Below are 24113 nucleotides of genomic sequence, written 5' to 3' on the forward strand. Positions count from 1 at the left end.
TGGTGGCGCTGTTTGTCAAAGTCAAAACAAGCTTTATTCGGTATATAAAAAATATCCATAAAAGCATTCTACATAATAAAACATTTCTTCATTTTACGTTACAATGATCTTAAAAGGGTACTTGAAATAAAACCCAAACATTTGATCAACTAATCAGTCTCATAGACCAGTGTTTCCAAATATGAGAGCATTTTCCTTCGCTTAATTGCTAATTGAATGAAGGAAATTACCACATTACACATCGTAACATGATCTAATTTACATATAAAATAAAAAGCGGTTTTATAGGAGTACAACTTATTGGAAATAAAAAGTGGGCGCAGAATTGATTTCCTAAGATCCCTGTAAAAGTTACAAAACATTATAAAGTGCAATGTGCTTTGGGCAGATTTACCATCGCAAGGGCACATTGGAAGGTTTGCACTCCAGTTTCCCATCTTAGGAAATGCTATCTGAAAATGCAATGTTCGTAGCCTTAGTCTAGTCAGATAAAATCTGTGTTGGGTATTCCTAATAAATATAAGATAGGGTTGGGTGCCAAATGAAAAGGGACCTTCACAGTATAATCTGACAATAGATTTAGTGCATAGCCCTGCTTCCCTTTTTATCTTCCTAGACCCAAGGAGTCTCTTTTTAAGCTCCCCCTTACTAAAATTCTCAATAATCAATGGGTCTTTAAAAACAGGATTCAGGTTACAATCACAGAAGATCATGGACGTATTTTAACCATGGTATCTTCTTCGAGTAATCTAGACTAAGACAATCGTATATTATTTCCTCGGTAAAATGGGTTTCTTCCTTCGTCCAAATACGATGCCATAAATTAATAGTGGATACACTAATCAAATCACTTAAAAAGGGAACATCTGTTTCTCTATGGACAATATAAGTAGCAGTGGAATTAGGGACTGATAACACCCTACGCAAAAATGTATTTTCCATTATTTGCAATATAGAGGTATCTACCATTCCCCAGAGGGCACCACCATAACATACCCCAGATACACATTTACTCCCATAAAGTTTTAAAATCTCTCTCACAGGCTTATTACCTATTTTTTGTGAGAATCTAAAAATAGCCTCACTTGTCCTTAAAAATTTCAACTTGCTTAGGTTAATATGTGCACTGTTTGCCATATTTAGAATAGAGCACAATACCAGTTGTTTACTAATCCAAAATACATTAAAAATGACGCCCAAGACCGTCTTAAAGCTTGGGGGACCTGGAATAATTTCAATTGTCACACTTGTAGGAGTGTGAGGGTTAGTAGTTGTTTTGGTACTGTAATTGGCAACGCTGGCAGGGACAATTGGTGGTGTGAGTCGTAGTGGCCCCCTGACAAGGGTCCTGCCATTTATGTTTTTTACAAATTAGGCACTGGATTATTGTATTTACATATTAAAGCGCGCCAGTGGCAAAGGATACTTTGGTAAATCCACTAAAAACATCTAAACAAGGATATTGTATGATAAGATCAAACATTTTTTAAGCCGCTGTAGCCAGACACTTTGGAAAGGTACTGCATGACATTAGTTAAGATTATGTGTTGGAACTGAATGGAAAAAAAGATTGTAAGGGACATTTTTACTAATCTGGAACAAATTATGCTAGTTTAAATGGCAAGAAAGACATGCGCTGCCCTGCAGAGTGTAAGTTTGAATTGGGCATAAAAACTGCAGTAAAAGTGGAAAGATTATTGGTTAATGGTTTTGAGTACAGGTGGCATAAACAACGGACCATGTGAAGCAATGTCAATAAAGTAGATTAGGAGGTATCCGTATAAATTTCAACAAAATGAATGAGACTCGGAGCAGAGTTATAGGAAAACATGGATGACTTTGCAGGTGCTGAAAACGGAGTAACAAAGACAAAGAGGACAAATGTGTTTTTTGTATTCCTGTGAAACTAGATTTTTTTTGGGATGGTTTTAGATTAACTGCTATCAGGGGCAGTTTGGTTTAATGTATGTTTGTAATGGAAATTTGTGAAAATGTAATATACGAGTTAGCATTTGGAAGTACAACGTAATCATTAATGTTTTTTTTGTGTGACTACATTTAATATTTGAACCCCTGTAAAAGTGTAATGGTGGTGGGGGGCGAAATGCATTCAGTGGATTTAGCTGCTGCAAGATTATTGAACAATTAACAAAAAACTTGGATGACCAAAGAAAGAAATATATTTACTTTCAAATTAAATATTCAAAGGAGTATATTAGGAAATAAATGTGGCTATCATTGCAAGTTGACTTTCAGTATGTGACATTTTTTGAGTTTTTGGACTTATTCTTTCTTAATTATTGATTACATGCATATTGAGAAGAGGTAAATAAAAGGTGCGCTCTTCTGGATTTTATCAAATTGATTTATGGAGATTACCGTACTTCTGTGGAGTAGTTCCAATCTATGTAAGTTCCAGTTAACCTGTTATAAAATGTTCTCTTCTGGCACCGAAGTCCTGTGGAGACAGTCCTGATCCATTACATTTGTATGCTGCGCTGATTACTGGTGTCTCTTGGGTTCCGTTGCTATTTTACTTTACCTACCTAATGCAGAAAGAGGCTGATTAGCGCAGTGTTTTGCTTTGCTCCGACAATGGTCTCTCAAAATTCTTGTAGTGGAAAGTGTCTGGGATGGAGGCCGCCATATGACCAGAGACCTCCATCGCATCTCCCGCATTCGCCATGTCCATGCGCTGCAACCCTCCTCCCTTAAATGCACAGTAGTCCCAAGGCCACAAAGAGTGTCACTTTATGAATTTTACATTGGGGAGTGCATGTTGGGACAACTGGTTGCTCTTCACTGTGTCTAAAAAAAAAAAAAAAAAACCCAGTGTAAGCTGTCAAATATTGAGAAGTCAAAATTTGCTAGTGACTGTCTTTAGGAATCACTAACCATTTCCTGCTTTGTGACTGCAAAAACGGCCACAAAGTATATGTGCATACCTTTGTGAGATGAGATGCAAGGCGAAGGGACAGTGCTTAATTTGAACCGGTGGTTTCCTGTGCTAGGCACCGGCATTTAATTGTTGTCGCCGGGACTTATGACAGCCAGCCACATGGTGGCGCTGTTTGTCTAATTTTGTAATGAACACAACAACAGTTGTTTAATAATTCTACACATATTAAATTGACTAATATCTGCCACCCAAAAACTATCAAAGTAGCTTAGGTTGCAGGTATCAGTCATTTTTGTCATTAGTAGCACAATGGGGGGTACAGGCTGCAGTGGTCTCTTGACAAGGGCCCTGGCACTATATTATTTACAAATTAAGTACTGGGAAGGAACCCCCTTTGTTCGCACCAGATTGCTATGTGTGGATTTGATACTTAATGGTGATTGTGAATCATCAAACACGTACACATTGTGAATATGAACTTTTCATTTGTAAAGTCAGGTTTACTAGCTTTGCGGATGCAAAGTATTTTGTGCATGAGGCTCCTTGATGTCTTTTGTTCACTTCTTTTTGATAGCTTTAGCTGCTAGATTGGCACAACTTTTCCAAAAGCGTATGTAATAGATTTAAGAGCAGTTTTTTCTCTCTCTCATTCGTTCTCTTAGCTTTTTGGTTTATCATTCGGACTCCGAATATGGCATTTTGTCAGACAATGCTGTTAATGCATTCTGCATCACAGTAAGCAGTGAGTGACCCAGTTATGTGGCAGGCTTAAATATATTATGTGTAAAGAAAGGAAAAGTACAGTATTGCTGTTTTGTAATTTAACAGAAAAAGATACAAAAGGGATCACTTTAATATCCTAAGCATGCAAATAACATTTGGGCATGCCTGGGGGTGCTTGGAAGCATGACCTCTTGGCTTTGCCGGTGCATGCTTTTTCCCCCCCAGCTCCACGTCAGCTCATTCACTGCGGCAGAATCTAGTTTAAACCATTTGTAACTGGTGACTTTTATCCTTGGTGTTTGTTTAGGACAGTCTTAGGCTTCAGTTTTCTGGTGCTTTCACAGAGAGAGCTTCTCTTCAGATGGGAAACGCCAGCTAACATCCTCTCGTTTCCTCCCCTGCAGGCACCCGTGCTGGTCAGATGACGAAAGTCTGTGCGCCAGGAACGTCAACAACGAAGTGCACTTCTTTGAAAACAATATCTTTGGTATGCTCGCGCACGTGAAGGCATCTGTTTGCGTTGCTTGAGTGGTGCCAGTTTCCACACATGGTGGTGCTCATCTTCAGCCCTTTTCTACACTTTGTCTACTTTGTGAACCAGCTCGCTCTAACTAAATTCATGGCACACCTCGAAGCGTCATGTTCATGCTGCGGGTCTTCATAACAAGCGCACTTCATACATGTATGAAGTAAGCGTTAAAACAGCATGGCGGCCAAAGCCCGATTTTAATAACGCAATTACTGCTTAAAATGGGAGTGTGTTTGTAAGAAAGAATGAGAGTATTGTACATGTATGCGCAAAATGCACAAATATTTAAATATATTATAGTTTTAAAATGTTTTCTGAAACATAAGCTCGAAGTATCACAAGAACCTGCCACACCATGCATGCCTTATGACTGCGTTTCGTTTGTGTGTGTGTGTATATATACATATACATATAATGTAAGACAGTGACTGTCGCCGCTGTGTAGTTTGTTATGTTACACTTTGCATTGGAAAGGCATTTTTTGTTACTCTATTAAATTTTGTGCTGTTTCACATGTCTGCACAAACGTTTCCCAATAAAAAGGTTATTCATGCCTTCATATAAACTTTCTCTCTGATCCATCAAGTGGGGCCCAAGAAAATGTTGGGGCGGGGGTAGCTCAAAACTTTGGCTTTTCATTTTAATTCCCTTGGGGAACTTTGCGCTCTGATACAGACAGAATGGGTTTGCACCAAATTTGACACAAAAATACAACTTTACTCAAAAACTATTCTTTTTGTGGGATGATGTAAATCTGTTCAGCTGTTTTCAAGAAATGTGTGTTTAGAAGAGGGCTGAGGGTAGGCATGTAGGGCTAAACCCTCAGAAAAAGTATGAGACAGCTGGACGGTTGGTCCAGAAATACGTAGCGGACCAAAGGATATTGGAATAAGAATTAATGATTAAAAAGTGAAAAAAAACACTGAAAATCGCGAATTCTAGATTAGTGAACAAACTATTACCTGGACCCCCATTGCGGATTGCTTATGACTTCACATGTCGTCATTCAGTCATTGTGAAAGATTCCTTTTGGCTTTGTAGACTTTTAATTTTACAAACTACACTGTGCCCAGTTTTCAGTCATCAGTCAAGTGATAATGAACAATACCTATGGCCACATGCTGGGCTCGTAACATCTGTCAACTCACCCCAATCGGGTGGAGGGTAACCTATTTATGCAGGCGTTCACCCACGGAATAAACAAAATGCTTCCATGGGCTTTCATCAAATCACCCACTTTTTAATCCTTGTAGACACGGCAAATAGACTTTCTCTATACACCTTAATGAAATCACCCTCTAAAGACTTCAAATGACGCAAATTTTAAGTCAAGAGGCTGACAGTTCTGCTCTGTAGTGCAACACCCAGTCCAGGAACTATGCTGAGACTCATCTGCTAATACTTGTGTTCCCACTTGGAGATTACATGTCTTGGCAGTTCCGGCAGGACTCTTCCTATTGGTTAAGACCAAGATTGATTTGCATATGGTTGCTCCCCAAATAGTGGCACAGCAAGAAAACAAAAAAAATAGTAGATAGAAAAATGGAATGTGGCCTGAGTTGTTGCCAGTAGAAGAGACTTGTATGCATTCTACCCATCATATTTGTTGTTTAAAGACTGTTTTGACAGTGTCTTTGACATTGAGAGTGGAGGATAGTGGATGTGTCAGCATTATATTTTCTTAGACCTGCCTGGTGCATGGGGAGTGGAGGTAGTGGGTTAAATGTTACAGAAGAGGATGAGGGAGTCTTCGTTCAGGGAAATTGAAGTATTTAGATTGGTGAGGTTTTGTAAAGTTTAAGGTCAAGTAGGTCTCGGCCTTTTTAAGGCTTGCAGCTTAAATAAGTCCACTGCACAGCTCATTTTGCTGGGGACCCATGGATGGTCTGCATCCTCAATCTGCTCACCAAACTGCAAGTTGGGAAGTAGATTTTAACTTGCTTATGCTGTCAAATGGAATGGCGACATGAGCTCTACAATGAAGGTGTGTGGTTGGTAGAACCCAGAGATTTGTTTGGGGTTTCCCTAGCTCCCATTTAGAGAGATTGCCAGGAAGATTAGGCAAGGTGGAACTCCACTGCTATTATTGGGTCTGGCATCTTTTTGTCGGAGAAATAGTTGCTAAAAATGAGTTGACGACTCAAGGGAAGGGACCAGATGAGCACAAATCACAAGTAGTGTTTTAGCAGATCTATTGCTGCAACAGAAGAAGGAAGGGAAGTGGTTCAGCGCTAACAATGGACACTATCGCTTGCATGAGTTTTTAAGGTGTGAGTTTATGTCTCTATAAAGAAGGCCAAGATAGTTAATATATTTGCTGCTTTCTGTCCACTGGACTGCAGACACCTGTGAATGAACAGATGATAACTCCCCTGTAGCTTATATCACTTTGATTGTGAGTTAATCTGTAGGTGTAGCCAACTAGACATAAAGGCTATAGAAGAAAGGAATGAACCATGCTAGGGGTATTACACAGCCTTCTAGAGTTCTATTGAAGTATTCTGAGTGATGCACACTATAAACATGTGTTTAGTTTGTTGACCTGACATTTACTGCTACCCTCAAGTCTCAGAAAGAAAAAGAAACAATGAACAGGAGTGCACCCGTTATCCCAGCAGAGACCGGGCAATAGTTATAACAAAACAACAACGTCTCAACTGGGTATCATTTAAAAAAACAAGTTTTTAGTGATACAAATCACAGAGGGAGGGGGGAAGGAAAAAGGGGAGACCACAAGAAAAATAGAAAGGAAGTATATATTGTAGGTAGTTTTTACAGCACTACAGTACAATAAAAGTACAAATGACCAAAAACACACAAAGGTGAGCACTGAGCGTGCTAGTGATAGTGAACGGCGCAGTGACACAATGACCTCAAGTCTCAGGGCATAGTAGGCCACATACTAGGGGGTCTTTCTAGTTCATTTAGTATATTAATGTAATTTTCTGGATTATCATACAAAGGTAACCAGCTTCTTTTGTGATTTTAAGTGCTTTGCTTTTATGATCTTTTGTTCCATCCATATTGTTTAAAACATCCTCTTCTGCTCTCCACATCAGTACCTCTTTCGAAAAGAGAAGGACATACCTTCCATTCTTTCTATTATCTCTGCCTTTGTGGTAAAAGGCAGAACAGTGTGTTGAGAGCACACTCTTGGCTCTTACAGAATTATCTTCCTGTTGTGGCCACAGTATCGCATTCTTGGAGATGATCAATTCTGGGTCTTTCATTTCTAGTCCGGCATCTCTCTGTGGAATACATGTACTTAGTGTTTCCACTTCAGCTATGCTCTTGCACTGTCTTGTTTAAGTGGCTTTCTAGAATGTAATCTGCACTTTCTGGCAACATTCAGTGGCATGCTTTGCACCATAAATCCCATGTAACTGCATTGTGCTGCATATTTGCAGTGGGTCTGCAGTCCGAATTTGTCGATTATTCCACATTATTCTGTATGTTCCACCTTGCTGGCCCAAGCATGTTATGTGATTTTACTTTGCAACAGAGGTTAAAAAGTAGGGGTTACATTGTGATGGGCAGAGTGTTAAACAACATTGAGGAACATAGACTTCATAACATTTCACGTTTATCTTTAGAACTTTGTGTTGAAATATGAAGTAAATTACTTGATTTATCTTTCACAATCTTCATAGTTGTCATCCATATGCCACCAACACTCTAGATGTCCTCTTAACAAGGGCTGGTCTCTTCAAAATAAATTCGTTTCAGTGATAACCTGACTTCTTGCTCAGTCTTACCAAGAAGTAATATTTGTTTTTGAAAAAGAGAACCATCTTCTGGTTGACTGGTGAGAAGCCCTGAAACAGAGCACCTAAGAGACTTCTCAACATTCATTTAAACCATCATGCTCACAGGTTACTCACTCTGCTCACCTTAAAATAGAACCCTGTGACCCAAACCCTTTCTTATAAAATTTTCCCACCTCCCACCCTTCAGTGTCAAAGACATTGCCCATGCTGTTTGCTCTGATCTACAGTTGCGACCTCTACTATGTCACTTGAATCTTCACCCGGTCGCACCTACTTCCATCTACCTGTAGTCTCTTTACAGTGAAAAGCTGCTACCTCATTTCTGTTCCTGTGGAGTGTAATGATTTCCATTTGTTGACATTTCCAATTTAAAACCTAGAATCCATACTCCAAAGAAGTAGAAACCCTAGGTGGAATGCAGTTCCTTAATAAGCATACACCGAGTGGCTTCATCTTCTTAGCTGGCAGAGACTCTTGTTCTTAACCTCTCAACTTGGTGCTGTATGTGTCCCTTAAGAAGTGAATGTAGAAGTAGAACTGTAATGTGATGCCTACTTTACATGCAATTGAAACTGCAGTGTGTACTCCGCCCACACAACTCATTGTGCTGTGGGGGCAAGATGAGCAATGTATCCACAAGGGGAAAGATAAGCTCCATAGATGAAATCCCCTAAACATGTTATTAAATACCCATTCCCACACCAAACACTGAAAACACCACTATAAATCAAGGGAGCCAACAGCAAAATATATGTGCCTTTTAAAACCCACTCCCTTCTGAGTCTGTTCTCAGCCATTCTTATTCACTCATTGGTGTATCCCGCTCTTATGTTGCACTTATCGCAATCTGGGCCCTTTGTCCTGAGGCCCTTTATCCAAAAGAAGCTGAGGGAGAGAAGGTAAATAGATTGACCTATCCAGCTGTCTGATTGACTTGACTAACCACTTATCAGGTATGGTCAGTAAAAAGCCAAGTGAAGATATCTTACTAAAATAAATCTGATTACCATCAGTCACTTAAAACAACTGGAAGATTACTCCTTTAAAAAGCCATGGCTAAAAAGCTTCACAAAGTATCTTGCTATAGTTTTGGCACTGTGGCCTGCGGGCTCTGTGACCTAACTCCACATTTTGTTTATTTTTACAGATACGATTGCCAATAAACTGCTTTTACAGAAGGTCAGCGATTTTGAGTTGTCACCTGGGCCACCACCAGTCAAGGTATGCATGCTGTTATTAATGAATTTCTTTGTATGGTGTTTTCTCACCTTCTTCAGAACAAATAGCTTTTTTCCTGCTATATTTTAACGTGCACCTGCAATTTTAAACACAATTTTCTGTTAATTTAGGTTGCTGTTTATGTTCCTGGAAGCAAAGGTGCACCCTCATTTGTGCGATTGTACCAATACCCCAACTTTGGGGGTCCTCAAGCAGCCTTGGCCAATAAAAGTTTCTTTAAAGCAGACAGGGTGACCATGCTGTGGAACAAGAAGGGTAGGGTCAAAACTAAAGCTTTCATTGTTTTACTTATACTTTTGTTTCATTTTTCTGTTGCAGACCGCATGACTGTTTCTTGTTTAGCCTCTTATAATACTCAATTATGCTCTTTATGTTGATTGCTTCTAATTGACAAGCATGTCCCCATGGAAAACCATCAGCTTTGTTTTTTGGTAGCAGAGTCCGAGAGGATGTGTTTAACACAAAATGTACAGATGAGGTGTTTATGAGCCTTGCCTTAAGAAACTACCTTAATTTCTACCTCTTTGTGTGTTGCATTTTCTTACTTTTTTTATGGATCCATGAATCTCGGTATTATGTTTATTTGGCTCAATACACATCACATGTAATACAAAAATGTATTTACATTGTTCTTCCACCTGGCCTTGTGTATAGTTTTAAGTTGAAGCACCCCAGGACATCCTCTCTCTGTAAACAGTAGACCTGCCCCTAACATTCAGCATGCATTCTCATAGTTTGCACAGTTGAAGTAAAAGTTACATTTTGCTGTAAATCTTTCTATTGGATTATTGATGTTTGTTTAAATTTATTTGCACAACAGGTACTGCCGTGTTAGTGACAGCTAGTACAGAAGTGGACAAAACTGGTGCATCGTATTATGGAGAACAAACCCTACACTATATTGCAACAAATGGAGAAAGTGCAGTTGTACAACTTGGTATGTATTACTCTGGTAGTGCTTGCACACTGGTCATGGTATTGCTGGCTATTACATTAGGTAGTGATGATACTATAAAACCTTTTAAAATATTAATGTTTTACTAGCATCTTTCACATCTTCCAAACTCAAAAGAGGACAACAAACCTAATTCTACAGCTCTTCAAACACCAACAATCTGGTAGAGGTCCTTTTTTTCCTGTCCCCAATAGATGCTGTTGATGAGTGCATGAAACTAAATTCCCTCCCCTATACCCATTGTCTTTGAACTGAAATATGTGTTATATCTATATATTATGCGATCAAATAAGATTGCCGCCTTTCCTCTACTGCAGGTACTTCATTATTTTTAAAATGTAATTGTATTTATGTTTTCTTTTTCTTCGTACATAGCATTGCTGTTTTCAGTTAATAATCCACAAATTGAGGTTCATGTATTGATTGAGTTCGATTTGGTATGGACATGCCAGCCAAGTTTGAAGGACTTTTATTAGTAAATGTGTTCAGTTTCTGTCCAGTTGGCAAACAAAACTTAGTCAGTCGTGCCCTTCTCCTCAGTGACACATGCGTACACTGTTAATTAATTTCCAGGAGACATATAAAAAAATCCCATCCTTCACATGGAGTGATATTGTGAACATATGCTTTAAAAATTGAACATTGCACCAAAATTCACTGTGTTACCTAACACACAAGGGTTTGGGGAGGTTTTCTATTGAAGAATAATTCATTCCCCTTCCATAGAATACATCAGTCCACATTTTGCTGGCTATCCCATAAGCAGAAGGACAGTGACATATTCTCCTAGGTGTAATTCATACTGCATTTGCCAGGCTATAGTTTTCCTTTCAAGTAACAATGTTTTTCTCAGTCTTTTAAGGCTAGGGGCTCATTTTGCTCCAAGCCACTGGCAGCTGCCTGTTCATCAGGAGTGTGACCCTCTAGCTTCGTCCCATCTCCATTCTTGAGAGGTGCTTCCTGGTAAGACTAAATTCTTCACCAGTTGCCGGTTGCAGTCATCGATTGCAGTGATCATCATCTACACTTTGAAGCTAGAACCTAGTGTTGTATAGAGGGAGCAGTGATAAGTTTTCCTGCTGTTCGTTATAGAAGAAAGACAACTCAAACCTGCCGATTCAGATATTCCCTAATATCTGATAGAGACATGTAGCCATAGATTCCAAACCATTGAATTTCCCAGGTGTCAGATTGGCTCTGCAAGATTTTTGCATGAGTAATACCCGTGCGTGCCGGTAGGTGGCATCAATTGGCTCCACATGTCGGCTACTGCGATGGAAGTGACGTCTCTGTCACCTATATAGACGCCACGTCAGCGCACTGACATCCCTTGTTTTCTTTCCGTTCAGTTAGCGCCGATCGGGAGAAAGAGCTACCACTCTATTGCTTTTTGACCAAAAAAATCGATGTTTTGTCATTCTTTTTGTGTAATTTTTCCTCTTGGTGTGTTGAGGTGATGTCTTTGAGGAAAACTGGCTTCAAACCATGTGGTAGCTGTCATCGAGCCTTGTTGATTATGAACCCACACCTCGTGTGTCTCTGTGGTGTCTTGAGCGCGATCATAAACTCCAAGTCGTGCCCCGACGGCCTGGCCATGGCACCCAAGGCTTTGAGGGAGTAGGCCCTGAAGCTGCTAGCGCCCCGGCAGGTGACGCCGTGTCTATCTCGGTCCCGATCAAGCAGGAGGTCGAGGAACCGCTCCACCTTCATGGTGAATCTATCTAGATTTTAGCAAAAGAATGGAAAGCTGGGAACAACTTTGAATGGCATAAAAGACTTTTTATATGTATACTAATAAGGCAACTTGTGTCCACAATTTTGTTTAGCTGGAAGTACATCCCAATAAAACTGCATAAGATGTAGCTCTGATCGATTCGGGGTAAATATGTTGTGCAAGTGAGCAATATGTACATCATTTGACTGTCTAAAATTTAATAGAGGCGTGGCGCGGCTCCCAGAGTGACTGACTCTGGAGTGTAGGGCTCACGGTTCGATCGATGGCGGCAGCTCAGCTCAGCATCATTTGATGCTGGGCAATAGCTCACTTTATCTCCCTGACGAACCCCCAGCACCTGGATACCCTTAGGGGTGATAAGTTAGCGCTTTATGAATGTGGAATTATTATTTATTATAATTTTTATATTGGCGGCACTTAGCACAGTTACTATGTTGCTGGGCTGCTCATATATTGAGGTTCTAGATTCAAAATTCTGGGGCCGATGGGTCCTTCTTAAAAATTACCTTTTAGGTGCAGAACCGATACAACACAATGTTTAATATTATCAAAGTAAAACTTTGCCACCTCCTGGAAGAAAGAACTGCCAAACACAATGATGTGGGTCCAAAATCTTTGGGGCAGTATGACCTTGAGGTAAGTTCTATAAATAACCTTTGGATATGTGTAGCCAAATGGCAGTCAGTTGTGCATTGCATGGATAGAGATAACAGAGTTCACTTATGCACAGACTGAAATTTCTACAACTGTTTATGAGAACAAACATGCCAACCAAAAGTAACTTACAACTCAATTGTTTACTTCAGTTAAATAAACCGTAATTTTTTATAGCAAAACCCAGTTTAAAATCCATACTATATAAAATGTTATGTTAAAGACCTACAAATATAAAAAGGCAATATTACACAGCAATATAATCCCAATTAGGCCAACCGATAAAGTTCTGACTACTCCGATATATTCTATACAGCCAACAGTGTTGTCTGTTAGTCCTCTTGTTGCAGTACTCACATCTTAGAACCTCAAAAACAGATATCCTTTCGTGACAGAGATTACTTCCTAGATCATATTGAAGTATAATGTTCTCGTTCTTAAAGCACACTTTAGATATTTTGCTAATCTACATAGATTACTGATCTAAGTGGTGGTTTATAAAAATTGCACTACTGTCATATTGTACTTAATTAGCTCTCTCTAAGTCTAAGGATGATCAAGTCCCTCCTAAGCCTCCAGTCCTGTAATATCTGCACAATAGGGTAATGAACCATGGTCACCCTCCTTTTTAGGTCTCGGCCTTGCGTTGGAGCGCGCATGCGCTACTCGCCTGCGAGAGCTATAGTAAACACTAGAAAGAAGGGGACTTTAATCCACGCCCCTGTGTCTCGACCGTTTCCCATTGGCTCACGTTGTGATTAATGTTTTTTTTCGCGCTTTCGACTTGCTGTGCGTCATTTTCGTTACCGCCCTTGCAGTTTTTGCAGCCTACCCATCGTGGCTCAGCCCAGACGCAAATACACGAGGCTGAATGAAAACAGATGGCAAGCTTTTTTTTTTCTTCTCTTTGTGAGCGTCAGCTGGGGGCTGCCAGTAAAAGCAGCAGCTCGAAGAGGCCAGTGCTCCCTGTAAACCAGCTCAGCTTGCAGGTATGCGTGTCTCGGACTCCAGGCACATACTCGGTTTCTTTTTGGTGGATTTCCCTTTGAAGGGAGTGTTAGAGGCCCGGCGCCTGTTGATCTGCCTGCCTGTGGCGTCCCGTGGGTGCCAAGAACACACTGTTCCCTCCGTGGGCCTCTCTGTAGCTGCACTTGGCCCCGCCTGTCCTTCGGTTGTGCAACATGCACCTAACTGCAGAAACTTTTTTAGTTTTATATTTCTACCCAGGCTGCAGTGTTTTAGCAACACTGACCAGGGCTCCCATACAGACAGAGAACATCTCAACCCTGCCCTCCAGTTTGATAGGAAAAGAAACCCGTTGTTTGGGTGCAGTGAGCGCCTCCCACCTCTGAGCCCTTATCACTGCCCCTGTGAGGCACCCCTGGTCAGTCCCAGCTGTCCCCTCACTTGTGCCGTACCTCCCTTGTCATTAGATGGAGGGGCTTGAGAGCACGCCCCCTGAGACACACGGCCAGTTGCCGGTCATTAACACAGCCCTGTTCATGAACGCCCTTCTGCTAGCATGTATGTGAGAGCTGCAGGACACTTGCGGGAATAGCGCGTCCGCTCATCCTTTTATCCTTCCACTCTGGGGTGGATAAAAGGAGTGTGCAGAGTTTTAGGAGGAAGTGATATAGTTGATTGGATTAGATAGAATAAACGTTACAATCCTACAGCCTCCTCTTGTATGCACCGTGTGATATTGGGCTAGTTGCATTACTTTGTAGCGTTTTTGTTTGGTCTCTATAAAAATACTTGTGTGCAGGCCGACATCTGCAGAGATCAGACCGGTTCTCAGCACCGCCCCCTCAGATGCACCCTTTCTGTTCTTTTCCTTCCCTGTTTTAAACTGCCCATGTGATGAGCCCCTGCTGGCACTCTGTGTGATCTTTGGAACGCATAGTGCTTAGAAGAGAATACCTTAGTAAATGATCATATGCTCATACTCTACGTCATCAGGCTAATACACTTTTCCGTTCTCCCGCTTGCAAGGTCACCATTATTAGGAATCAAGCACCCTGCCCTTGTTTTCTATTTGTTCCCTCAACAGAGACATGCTCTTGACACAGTGCTGCGCTTGCGAATATTCATTCCGTCTCACCTAGGAGACCGTGCACGAGCTGTTTGTTGGGAGACTACAGTGGCCTCTCAAGACCGTACAGGCACTTAGAACCCGCCAAGTGCTCACCATTGGGTGGCTGTCTTGTCAATGATACATTCTAATGCAAATTATATAGCCCACATGGTGGTATTGTTGTGTAGCCATGACTACATTTTACCACAGGTAAGCATCGATGCAAGATATATCCCAATTCTTTAGAAAATGCATGATTCTTATGACAGAAATGAATAATCGTATAACCAACTGTATTCGAATGCTATTGGCTAATAAAAACGAGTGTTTGTTCCTTGCCCGGAAGCACGTGACCACCGCTGTATTAACTTGGCCCTTCTCGCCCAGCATAAAGCCGCATCTAAAAAACAATCACGCTCTCAGCGAAACATATGTGCAGAGACTGCTTGTAAAAATAATTGGTGCGTCTTTTTATTGTGCACACCCCGGCTATATTTTAAAACCGGTCGCCTAGAGAGCATTATCCGGCTTAATCTGCGTTTAAACCGTGGGGCGTCTGTAATCAACTCTCGACAACAAGAGACAGCGCCGCACAACTTTACGGTATATCGCGTATTCATTATCAGAGTCTCACTAGGAGGCACTTGAAGCTCCGCGACATCTGAGGGTGAAATAACATCACAAAGACACTCGGGAATTGTGAGGGCCGTCCTGACAGAACTGCTTCTTTGAGAGCATCGATATATGAGGATCTTATTATTAAAGATCTCTGGCATTTTCAAGACAAAGAACGAATTGGATGTATTTTTTCGTTTTGTGCTGAAAACAGAATTAACTGAAAACCATCCATCGATCAGGAATACTACCACATCCGCTCCAATCTGATTGATAGCTCTGTTGAGCAATCAACATATGAAATGTGACCCATTTATTTTTTAACTTTTGTTATCATTTTATTGATTACCAACGCAGAGATGTGGCCATTTAAACTTTCATTATTGATTTGCCTTTCTTCTGCGTCATTCTTCGTCCCGTTTGAGCTAGAAATCTAGTTTGTGTAGAAATATGTGGATTGTGAACACAATGCTGAATTGTGTGGTAAATGTGGCAAATCAATAATCATGCAAACTACACTGCAGTACTGTACTGGTCCAGTGTTCCTCCCAGTCGCGAAAAATACAGGTGCATGTTAATGTATTCATTTGCATGCCTTTTTGCAATGCAGTAGGTCTCGCATTATAGAAAGTTTGATCTATTGGTATTGTAAATGACAATGCCTTTTATTAATGCAGGGTTTTTAAACACAAATAAAAGGCATTGTCATTTACAATGCCAATAGTTCGAAATCTCACAGTTGCGAGACCTATTGCATTGCAAATGCTTGTTAATCAATGTGGGCAAATAAGTGACAGATCATAACCCCCTCTTCTATGTCCCAGTTTCTGAATGGATAACAATGGGAGTTGGGTCAGTAGTAGCCTTGTGAACAGTGCTCAGTCTTCTGCCATAGATAATACATAAATAAGGGTTCTATCATTAAGGGTGGGTAGGGAGCCATATCTCTCTGTAAGGTGGACATATTATTGGATTCTAGTTTACCATTCCCATAAGTATGCAAGTGAAAATCTGTCAAAATCTTGCCTCGTTAGGAAGGTTTCAAGGATCTGGAAACCAGTTTCCATGTTCCGGGTCAAAAGAATTCAAAATATAGTTGAACCATGGCAGCTTGAGTCATATGATAAACTATTTATCACTTTCATCGATGCAAATGTTAAGGAAAGAGCTTCAACGACATTTTAACCCCTATAATAATGGGATCAGCTCAAGGACATAACAAAGGAAATTTAAGCCGAATACTGAATGTGCAATAAAATTGATCCGCAGACTGCATTGTTAATGAATTTAATTTCCCAAACCAATAGCTTTTTCAGCTTTATAATGCCCCCTGATCACAACCCCATAGCATGTTTTTCCTACCAATTTAGTAGAATGTATCTTTTTTGTACGAGCAAGTAGATTCCCCAATTTCTTTGCCCATTGCATCGATTCAATGTAAGTATAGTCTTAAAGGTTTAATTCTTCCAGGATAGTAATCCCTGTATCATAGTCCAAAATAATCATAGGAGAGGACCTCAGTTAAACTGGAACTCAAACAGTAGTGTTTGTTTAAAGGCTTCCTGTGCCCATCTTCCATTAGCTTCAATTTATATTAATCCTGAAGTTCAGTTGCATAAAAAATTGTTCAAGAACATTTAGTGATTTGTGCAAAGTATTCCTAGTTCTGGCAATCAAGACAATATCATCTCTGAATAATAAGAATGCGGGTATCCTATTTTCTTTTGTTTTGGGAGGCGTGATTCCCTTACCAGAGATAAATGAAAATATAACGTCGTCTATTGAGATGTAGTACAACTCTTATACAAGAGCGCTGTAAGAAAATCAAGCCAACTCTAAGTAAACCAGGGCCTTGCGTAACACACAATGTAAACAATAACTCGCCTTAGTCTGCGTGTTGGTTTTAGTTATTATTCCCTCACAGGGACAAACGTGTGCCTTTGCCGAAAGGGAAACAGTATCTCCAGAGGGAGGTCCAAGAAAAATGCCTGATTGTAGCAAAGGTCCACCTGTTTAACACTGACATTGATAATAGAAAGACAACCTACTTTTATGTCTGGTCTGATTTACTAGAGAAAGCATACACATAACCTGCGTGTGAGGAGACCTTTGAGACACTATCTGAATTTAATTCATTGGGCCTGATCTTTCAAAGTGGGGGCATGGTTTTTCATATCCTCACGAAAGGATAGTTTGCCATTTGGGCACGCCCTTCCTTAGTAGCAAGCCATTTGTTGCCCTTCGTGCAGCTTGCACCCATTGGGGCTCCTTGTGCTGGTTCAGTATGGCAGATGCCTGCACTTTCTTTAAACTGTCACCAGGCCTAGTTTATTTGCAGTGGCCATAATCATAATAGGGAGGCCTTTAAGATTTTCCTTACCGATGAACTGTGCTATAGGGCTAATTGTTTCCGGATATTGATCTTCATGCAGTAGTCCACATTTGCACTGTTGGGGCTAAAGAAAACAGTGGTGCCCGAAGATGTTTTTTCATCGTTGTGGACCGTAGTACAGGCAGTTGGTTTACACCCCACAGTTTATGTAATTGTTATGCTTCCAACCTTGGTTTTAGGACAGATATCCAGTTTTACCAAGCCTTGGCTAACTTTTTCTGTTGGTAGACTTGGTAACGTCCCCATGTTAAGTAAACTGCAGCATAAAAATGGCTGACCACTGCCACCACATTGACCTCATGTTATTCTCTTATGTGGCCATTCGTTCCCCATGTACTCTTCATACTCTTCCATGGGACGACTCCTGGTGGCCATCCAACTTAGGCCCCACACTCACTCCCACCAAGAACGCTGAAAACCTCACGTCATCTTGGACAACAGACTCAAGATGGTCAAACAGGTGAACGCCATCACCTCATCCTGTTTTTTCATCCCAGAAATAAAACCGCAAAATATTCAAATGGCTCCCCACTGACACCAGATGCATAGTCACCCAGGCTCTCATCACCAGCAGACTGGACTATGACAACGCACTTAATGCCGGTATCACAAGTAAGCTCATACAAAGGCTCCAGATTACCCAGAATGCCGCCGGCAGACTCCTCCTCACCATCCTCTGCAGTGCACATATCACATCCCACATCAGAGAGCTACACGGGCTGCAAAATCAGAAGTACTGCCAATTCAAACTACTCATCCACGCATACAAAGCCCTCTACAACGCCAGCCCTGCCTACCTGAACCACCACCTTCACTTTCACCAGGCGACTACATTCAGCCACATTCAACCTCTCACAGAAAACCCACATCCCTAGATCAAATCAGGAGGCCACCTTTTCTCCTACATTGCAGTCAAATCCTAGAACGACCTTCCACATCATATCTGAACCACCCCACCCCTACTCGTGTTCCACAAGAAACAAAAGATCTGACTGCTCAACTAGGAGCTCAATCGGCCTGCTCATCTACTCCAGCGCCTGGATACCTCTCGGATGATAAGTTCTCTCTACAAATCCACCTAGCATAGCATAGCATAGCATAAGATAACATAACATAATGGAGAAAATGGACTGATGCAGACGACATCAATCGCCCATGTGCTGCTGAGACGTGAATGTGACACAGCATTAGCTCTTCCTGTGTGCTGGGACTCATACTGTGATTCTGCAGGTCAGTAGGAGGCACATATTACACATACAACAGAAGAGGGCCAAAGGACTAGGGACTCTTAATGCCCTATCAGGAATCCACTTTAATTATAATGGTGATGATGTCACATTTCTTTTTATAACGTACAGTTGCCCATGAGCATAAAAGGTTGTGAAGGTTTTGCAAATAGTCTCTAGTTTGTACTTTTGTAGATACCCTGATGTTTGGTAGCAGCAATGCCTCAAACTGTTTTTCCAGGACTATTGCAGTCTGTTTAAATTTGCATATATATTCTATTTATTCCAGTAGCTTGAATGGTACCAGTTCCCCAAATCTTAAAATAAGTTCCTCCCATGAACAGTTCACCGTCCGTCGAATAGCTCAATTTTACATTGGCATAAAATGATTGAACACAAAAAGGTATACAGGAAAACAAAATAGACGTTCCCGAGCAAGAACAAGGCAGTTAAGCCAGTAAGTAATAATTCTCAATTAGAGTGACAAGAATAATTCAAAGTCCAATGTATCAAAAAAGGATTTCTTCTTTATTTTCCTTAGTCTTCTTCGTTCACATTAACAGCACCAAGGTAAGAACAGTAGCAAACACGTATTTCGTCTCGGGTGGGTTGCCCGGCGACTTCCTCAGGGCTACAACAATAACAATAAAAGTAATTCAATTCACAATCTTTGCCACTTCTGATTACATTTCTACACAAAATTCAGTTGTGAATAGAAATAAAACCGAAGTATGGTGTAAATCAGATAAGAAGAAAAATAACAGACCAAACATTAAGAAAAACCGAAAGATATCCACCCAGTGGGAGAAACAGAAAATCAAGGTGCTAAGCCACACCCTTAACCGAGAAGAAGAAGAAGAGAAAAAGAAACGCTCACAGCAGAGGAACACCTCTTAAGAGAAGGGAGACGGAAGGCTACTCCCTACTACACCTGAATTTGGCTCCCGAAAGATGAGGTTGGATAGGAGACCCAATAATATCTAGTGTGTCATTAAAGACATATGACAGAAGATATCCAATCACATCTCAATAGAAATCTCAAACCATTGACTCACCATGGAAGTAAATCTCATAAACAGTATATGTTCGTTGATCCACCACATTTATAATATATTTTTTCGATGTGGGTCCATACGATTTTGATCATCTGTTTACAAAGAATATGTATCTAAAAAAGGGGGAGAGGATAGGGAAGGACATCAGCTAGTGGCCTACTCCACACTAGACAAAAGTTAGTCCATAACAGAGGCCACAATGTCCTTAATTAACGTTGCTTAAAAGAAAGCCCTTTCTATCACGGCATGATACCCCCTAAATATGAGAAATAGCGATAAGAGGGGAAACGAAGTGAAAAAGGGTCAAGAATGAGCCTTTCTTACTAAACCCATGCCTGTTAAGAAGCGATATTCTCAAAGGGCAAATGCACTCTATGTATCACAACAGGTGTATTACTAATATTAAAATGTTACCTTAAACACTTTCTCAAACCCGATCAAAGAATCAGATGAAAGGGGTACTTTAACGTATCTAAAAGGAAAAGACCAAACAAATAAGTCAAAAAACTGCTAAAATCACTGTCTATCTATGTGAAACGAGAATTTATTGAAACGAGTATATCTGCGACATGTATTCCACTGATACAAAGCTTCACCCCTTAACTTCAATAAGAGTCTATATGCATCAAATCCCGTGTTGACAATAAACATGAAAAAAAATATATATATATATATATATATATTTTTTTTTTTATGATGTAGCGCGCGGACCCCTTGAGTGGCTACAAACAGACAATTTAAGTAGATACTGACATTGCGTGCCGTTACTAGTCAGAGACTGAGCCCAGTATTTAGCTACAGACATACACAGGAAAGGCCAAAAGAAATGTATATACTACCGGTTCCCACTATGTCAGCACAGTACTCCAATGAACATCAGCACCAACTCAAAGATATATCAAAGTACTCAGCCAAGAGACAGACAGAAGCAGAAGGGAGAGTACTCCAAACGCCACCAGTATTCAATGTAAGTATCAGCCCGGGCGCCACCTGAGATTCCAATTTATCCGTGTGCACGCCATTCACAACGCGGACATCTCCGTCCAATGGTTAGAGGAAGGACCAATCTTAGCAGCATCCACATTGGCCGCCATCTTAGAACGTGCAAAAGCCCCACATTAAAATACGAAGTGAGAACGAACCAGGATGCAAAGGGAAGACTAGGAGAGGAAAAAGGGGTGGAAGAGGAAACAAGGGAAAGAGAGAGGGTACAAACGAGGTCATGGAACAAGAACAGATAAAGAGTTATGGGTCAATGGAGGATGTACAGGTAGTAAATCTGTCTAGCAAAGTCTTATGCAAGGATTTGGTTTCAGCATTACAAAAGGGAATGAATTTTTGTCCTACGTGGTTATATGATGTGACAGATGTTAAGATTGATGTTTTCAAATTTGTCAGAAATTTAAAATTAAAAAAGTTTTTTGAGAGCAATCCGAAGTCTTTTGTACATAACAGATGTGATCAGATTACTGGTGACACGACAATTCATGATGTAAATAATGTGACCATGTTACTATCATTGGATGAGGATTTTAATGCACCGGTGAATGTTCTTGATGTGGCTTCTGATTTACAACATCTTACTAATTTAAGTGTGGAAAGTGGACTGAAAAACAAGTCCCGTTGGACTCCACAACTGGCACCAGGAAACAATATAGATCTTTTTCACAAAATGGTCAACAACGAAATAGACAAGTGGGACAAACATATGATTAACAACAAATTTACCCCGGGGTCACGAAATTTGACGTTCAAAGGACGAGAGGCTCTTAATGAGCTATCCAAGGACCCTGATCTTATAGTAAGAGAAGCAGATAAGGGGGGTAATATGGTAGTCATGGATAAAATCAAATATGACTCAGAAATTCTGTCACAGCTGAATAACCCAACTTGGTACAGAAAAATAGATAATAACCCTATGTTTGCTATAGCGAAGGCCATTAATCTCAGATTATCTAACTGGCATCAACAAGGCCTTTTGTCATCTGATGAGTATACCTATCTAAAGATAGATAAACCTAGATATCCGTGCATGTACTCCCTCCCTAAGATACACAAAAGTCTCACTGCACCTCCAGGCAGGCCCATAATATCTGGGATTGGGGGACCCACAGAAAAGGTTGCGGAATGTGTAGATAAATTTCTACAAACTTATGTGAGTAACCTCCCTTCCTATATTAAGGACACGAAACATGTGCTTAATATCTTAAATGACTTGACATGGGATCATGGAATGAGATTAGTTACGATGGACGTTGTTTCGTTATATACGAATATCCTGCACGAACACGGTATACAAGCTTTAAAACACTTTCTATACCGATGACCTGTAGAATTGTTGGAACATTCTGAGATATTGGTTGAGATGTCGCTTCTTATTTTAAAAAATAATGCCTTTCTCTTTAATGACGAGTGGTACCTACAGACCTGCGGTACTGCGATGGGTTCCAGATTTGCTCCGTCCTTTGCCTGTCTCTTCATGGGATGGTTTGAGGCGGGGCATATCTGGGGCCCTTCTGGAGCCAGGTGGCACGATTATATCTTGTATTTTGGAAGATATATTGATGACTGTCTATTTATTTGGACAGGCAGTAATGAAGACCTCATTGATTTTTTTACACATATGAACAACAATATTCACAACATGTCATTTACTATGACATCAGATCTGGAGACAATCATCTTTCTGGATTTAGAATTATTCCACCATGAGGGTAAAATACATAGCAGGATGTACAGAAAATCCACTGCGTGCAACTCCTTATTACACGCTAGGAGTGCACATCCAAAGAGCCAAATTCATGCGATACCTTTTGGAGAGATGCTCGGAGCACGTAGGAACTGCAGTAGAGAGGAGGATTTTAATAAGAATTTGAAAGATATTGAGACCAGGTTCCTTGTTGGGGGATATCCCAAAGACACGATTCACAAGGCAAAGAAGAGAGCCATGCGACTCCAGCGATCTGACACTTTGAGTAACATCTCTAAAAAAACAAAAAGACTGGATTCGAATGTGAGTTTGGTGACCAACTACCACCCTTGGTCCCACAAATTATTTGGAATACTTAAGAAAAACTGGCCTTTATTAACTGCTGATAGTTCCTTAGAAAAGTACATCACTAAATCACCTAATATCGTGTATAGGAAAGGCAGAAACATCCAGGGCTTTATTAGCCCAAGCTATCCAAAAAAACAATGTAACAAAACTACTTGGCTGAGACAAATGAATATTGGTTCTTACGCTTGTGGCACCTGCAATATGTGTAGAATGACTGAAAGAGGCATAAAAGCTTTTGAATATAATGGCTCGCGTAAATACCAGATTTATGATCACATAGACTGTCTGACGAAATTTGTAGTCTATGTTATTCAGTGCAAGTGTCAGAAGATTTATGTGGGCAGTACCATTCGCCCACTTAAAGAACGAATGGCTGAACATTTTCGTGTAGTTAAGAACCTTGATGTCAGATATCCTTTGGGCCATCATGCCTCAATCTGCCCCAATCAGGATAAATCACTAGGCTTTCGCTTCCATGGTATAGAAGTTGTTAAATTTGACCCCCGGGGTGGCAATAGGGAGTTAAGACTACGCCAATGCGAGGCCCGATGGATCCTTAAATTACGGGCAGTGGAATGTGGGATCAATGTCGATCATGAACTGCATTATTTTCTCCATGATTAAAGGCTTTTTTTTATTGTGTCCAACTTTACTGAAAGCAACTGTTTACAGGCATCACTTTACTGCCATACTCTTGTTGCCTTTGTTGATGTGTAACCTTAGATCTCTTGTTTGGCAATGTTATGCCCAATGTACTGATCTGTAAAATAGACCTTGTTATGTGAATGTGTGCTTTAGGTCTTATTCAATCTCTCTGTCTTTTCCACAGAATATATACACCATCTTGTTCTGACTTGTGCCCTTCACTTTAACCTCATTTTTGTTCTCCTCTGTCTTTCCCGTTTTTCTTAGTACACCTTAATTGTGAGAAATGTGATCCCTACTTACTTATTGCATTAGGGATTATGCTCCCCCTCTGTTATTATATGGTAATAAGTGGCTTGCTCTTGGAACTTGATCGGCTGTTTACGGTCCTTAGGAGTCTTACTTAGCAATGGGGAAATAGTTTGAACTCTAGGATGTATTGGTGACCCTGATAACAGTTCACCTGAATTGACTGATTTGATGCGTTTTTAGATTTTCGAGACAGGTGATATATATTTTCACACGATCACTTTGATTTGGGTTTTAG

At 40.5% G+C, this 24113-nt stretch overlaps 1 protein-coding gene across 1 annotated transcript in view; it reads left to right on the forward strand.

The window, feature by feature from the left end:
• The window catches only part of EIF2A (eukaryotic translation initiation factor 2A), a 292108-nt gene that overhangs the window by 163684 nt on the left and 104311 nt on the right, over positions 1 to 24113 (forward strand). The window contains exons 6-9 of the mRNA XM_085635113.1: positions 4027 to 4109; positions 9066 to 9139; positions 9268 to 9412; positions 9978 to 10094. Coding sequence (XP_085491239.1) covers positions 4027 to 4109; positions 9066 to 9139; positions 9268 to 9412; positions 9978 to 10094 — 419 coding nt within the window. The remainder of the gene's footprint in view (positions 1 to 4026; positions 4110 to 9065; positions 9140 to 9267; positions 9413 to 9977; positions 10095 to 24113) is intronic.

The sequence above is a fragment of the Triturus cristatus genome, chromosome 11 (assembly GCF_964204655.1).
Source record: "Triturus cristatus chromosome 11, aTriCri1.1, whole genome shotgun sequence".
NCBI classification, from domain to species: Eukaryota; Metazoa; Chordata; class Amphibia; order Caudata; family Salamandridae; genus Triturus; species Triturus cristatus.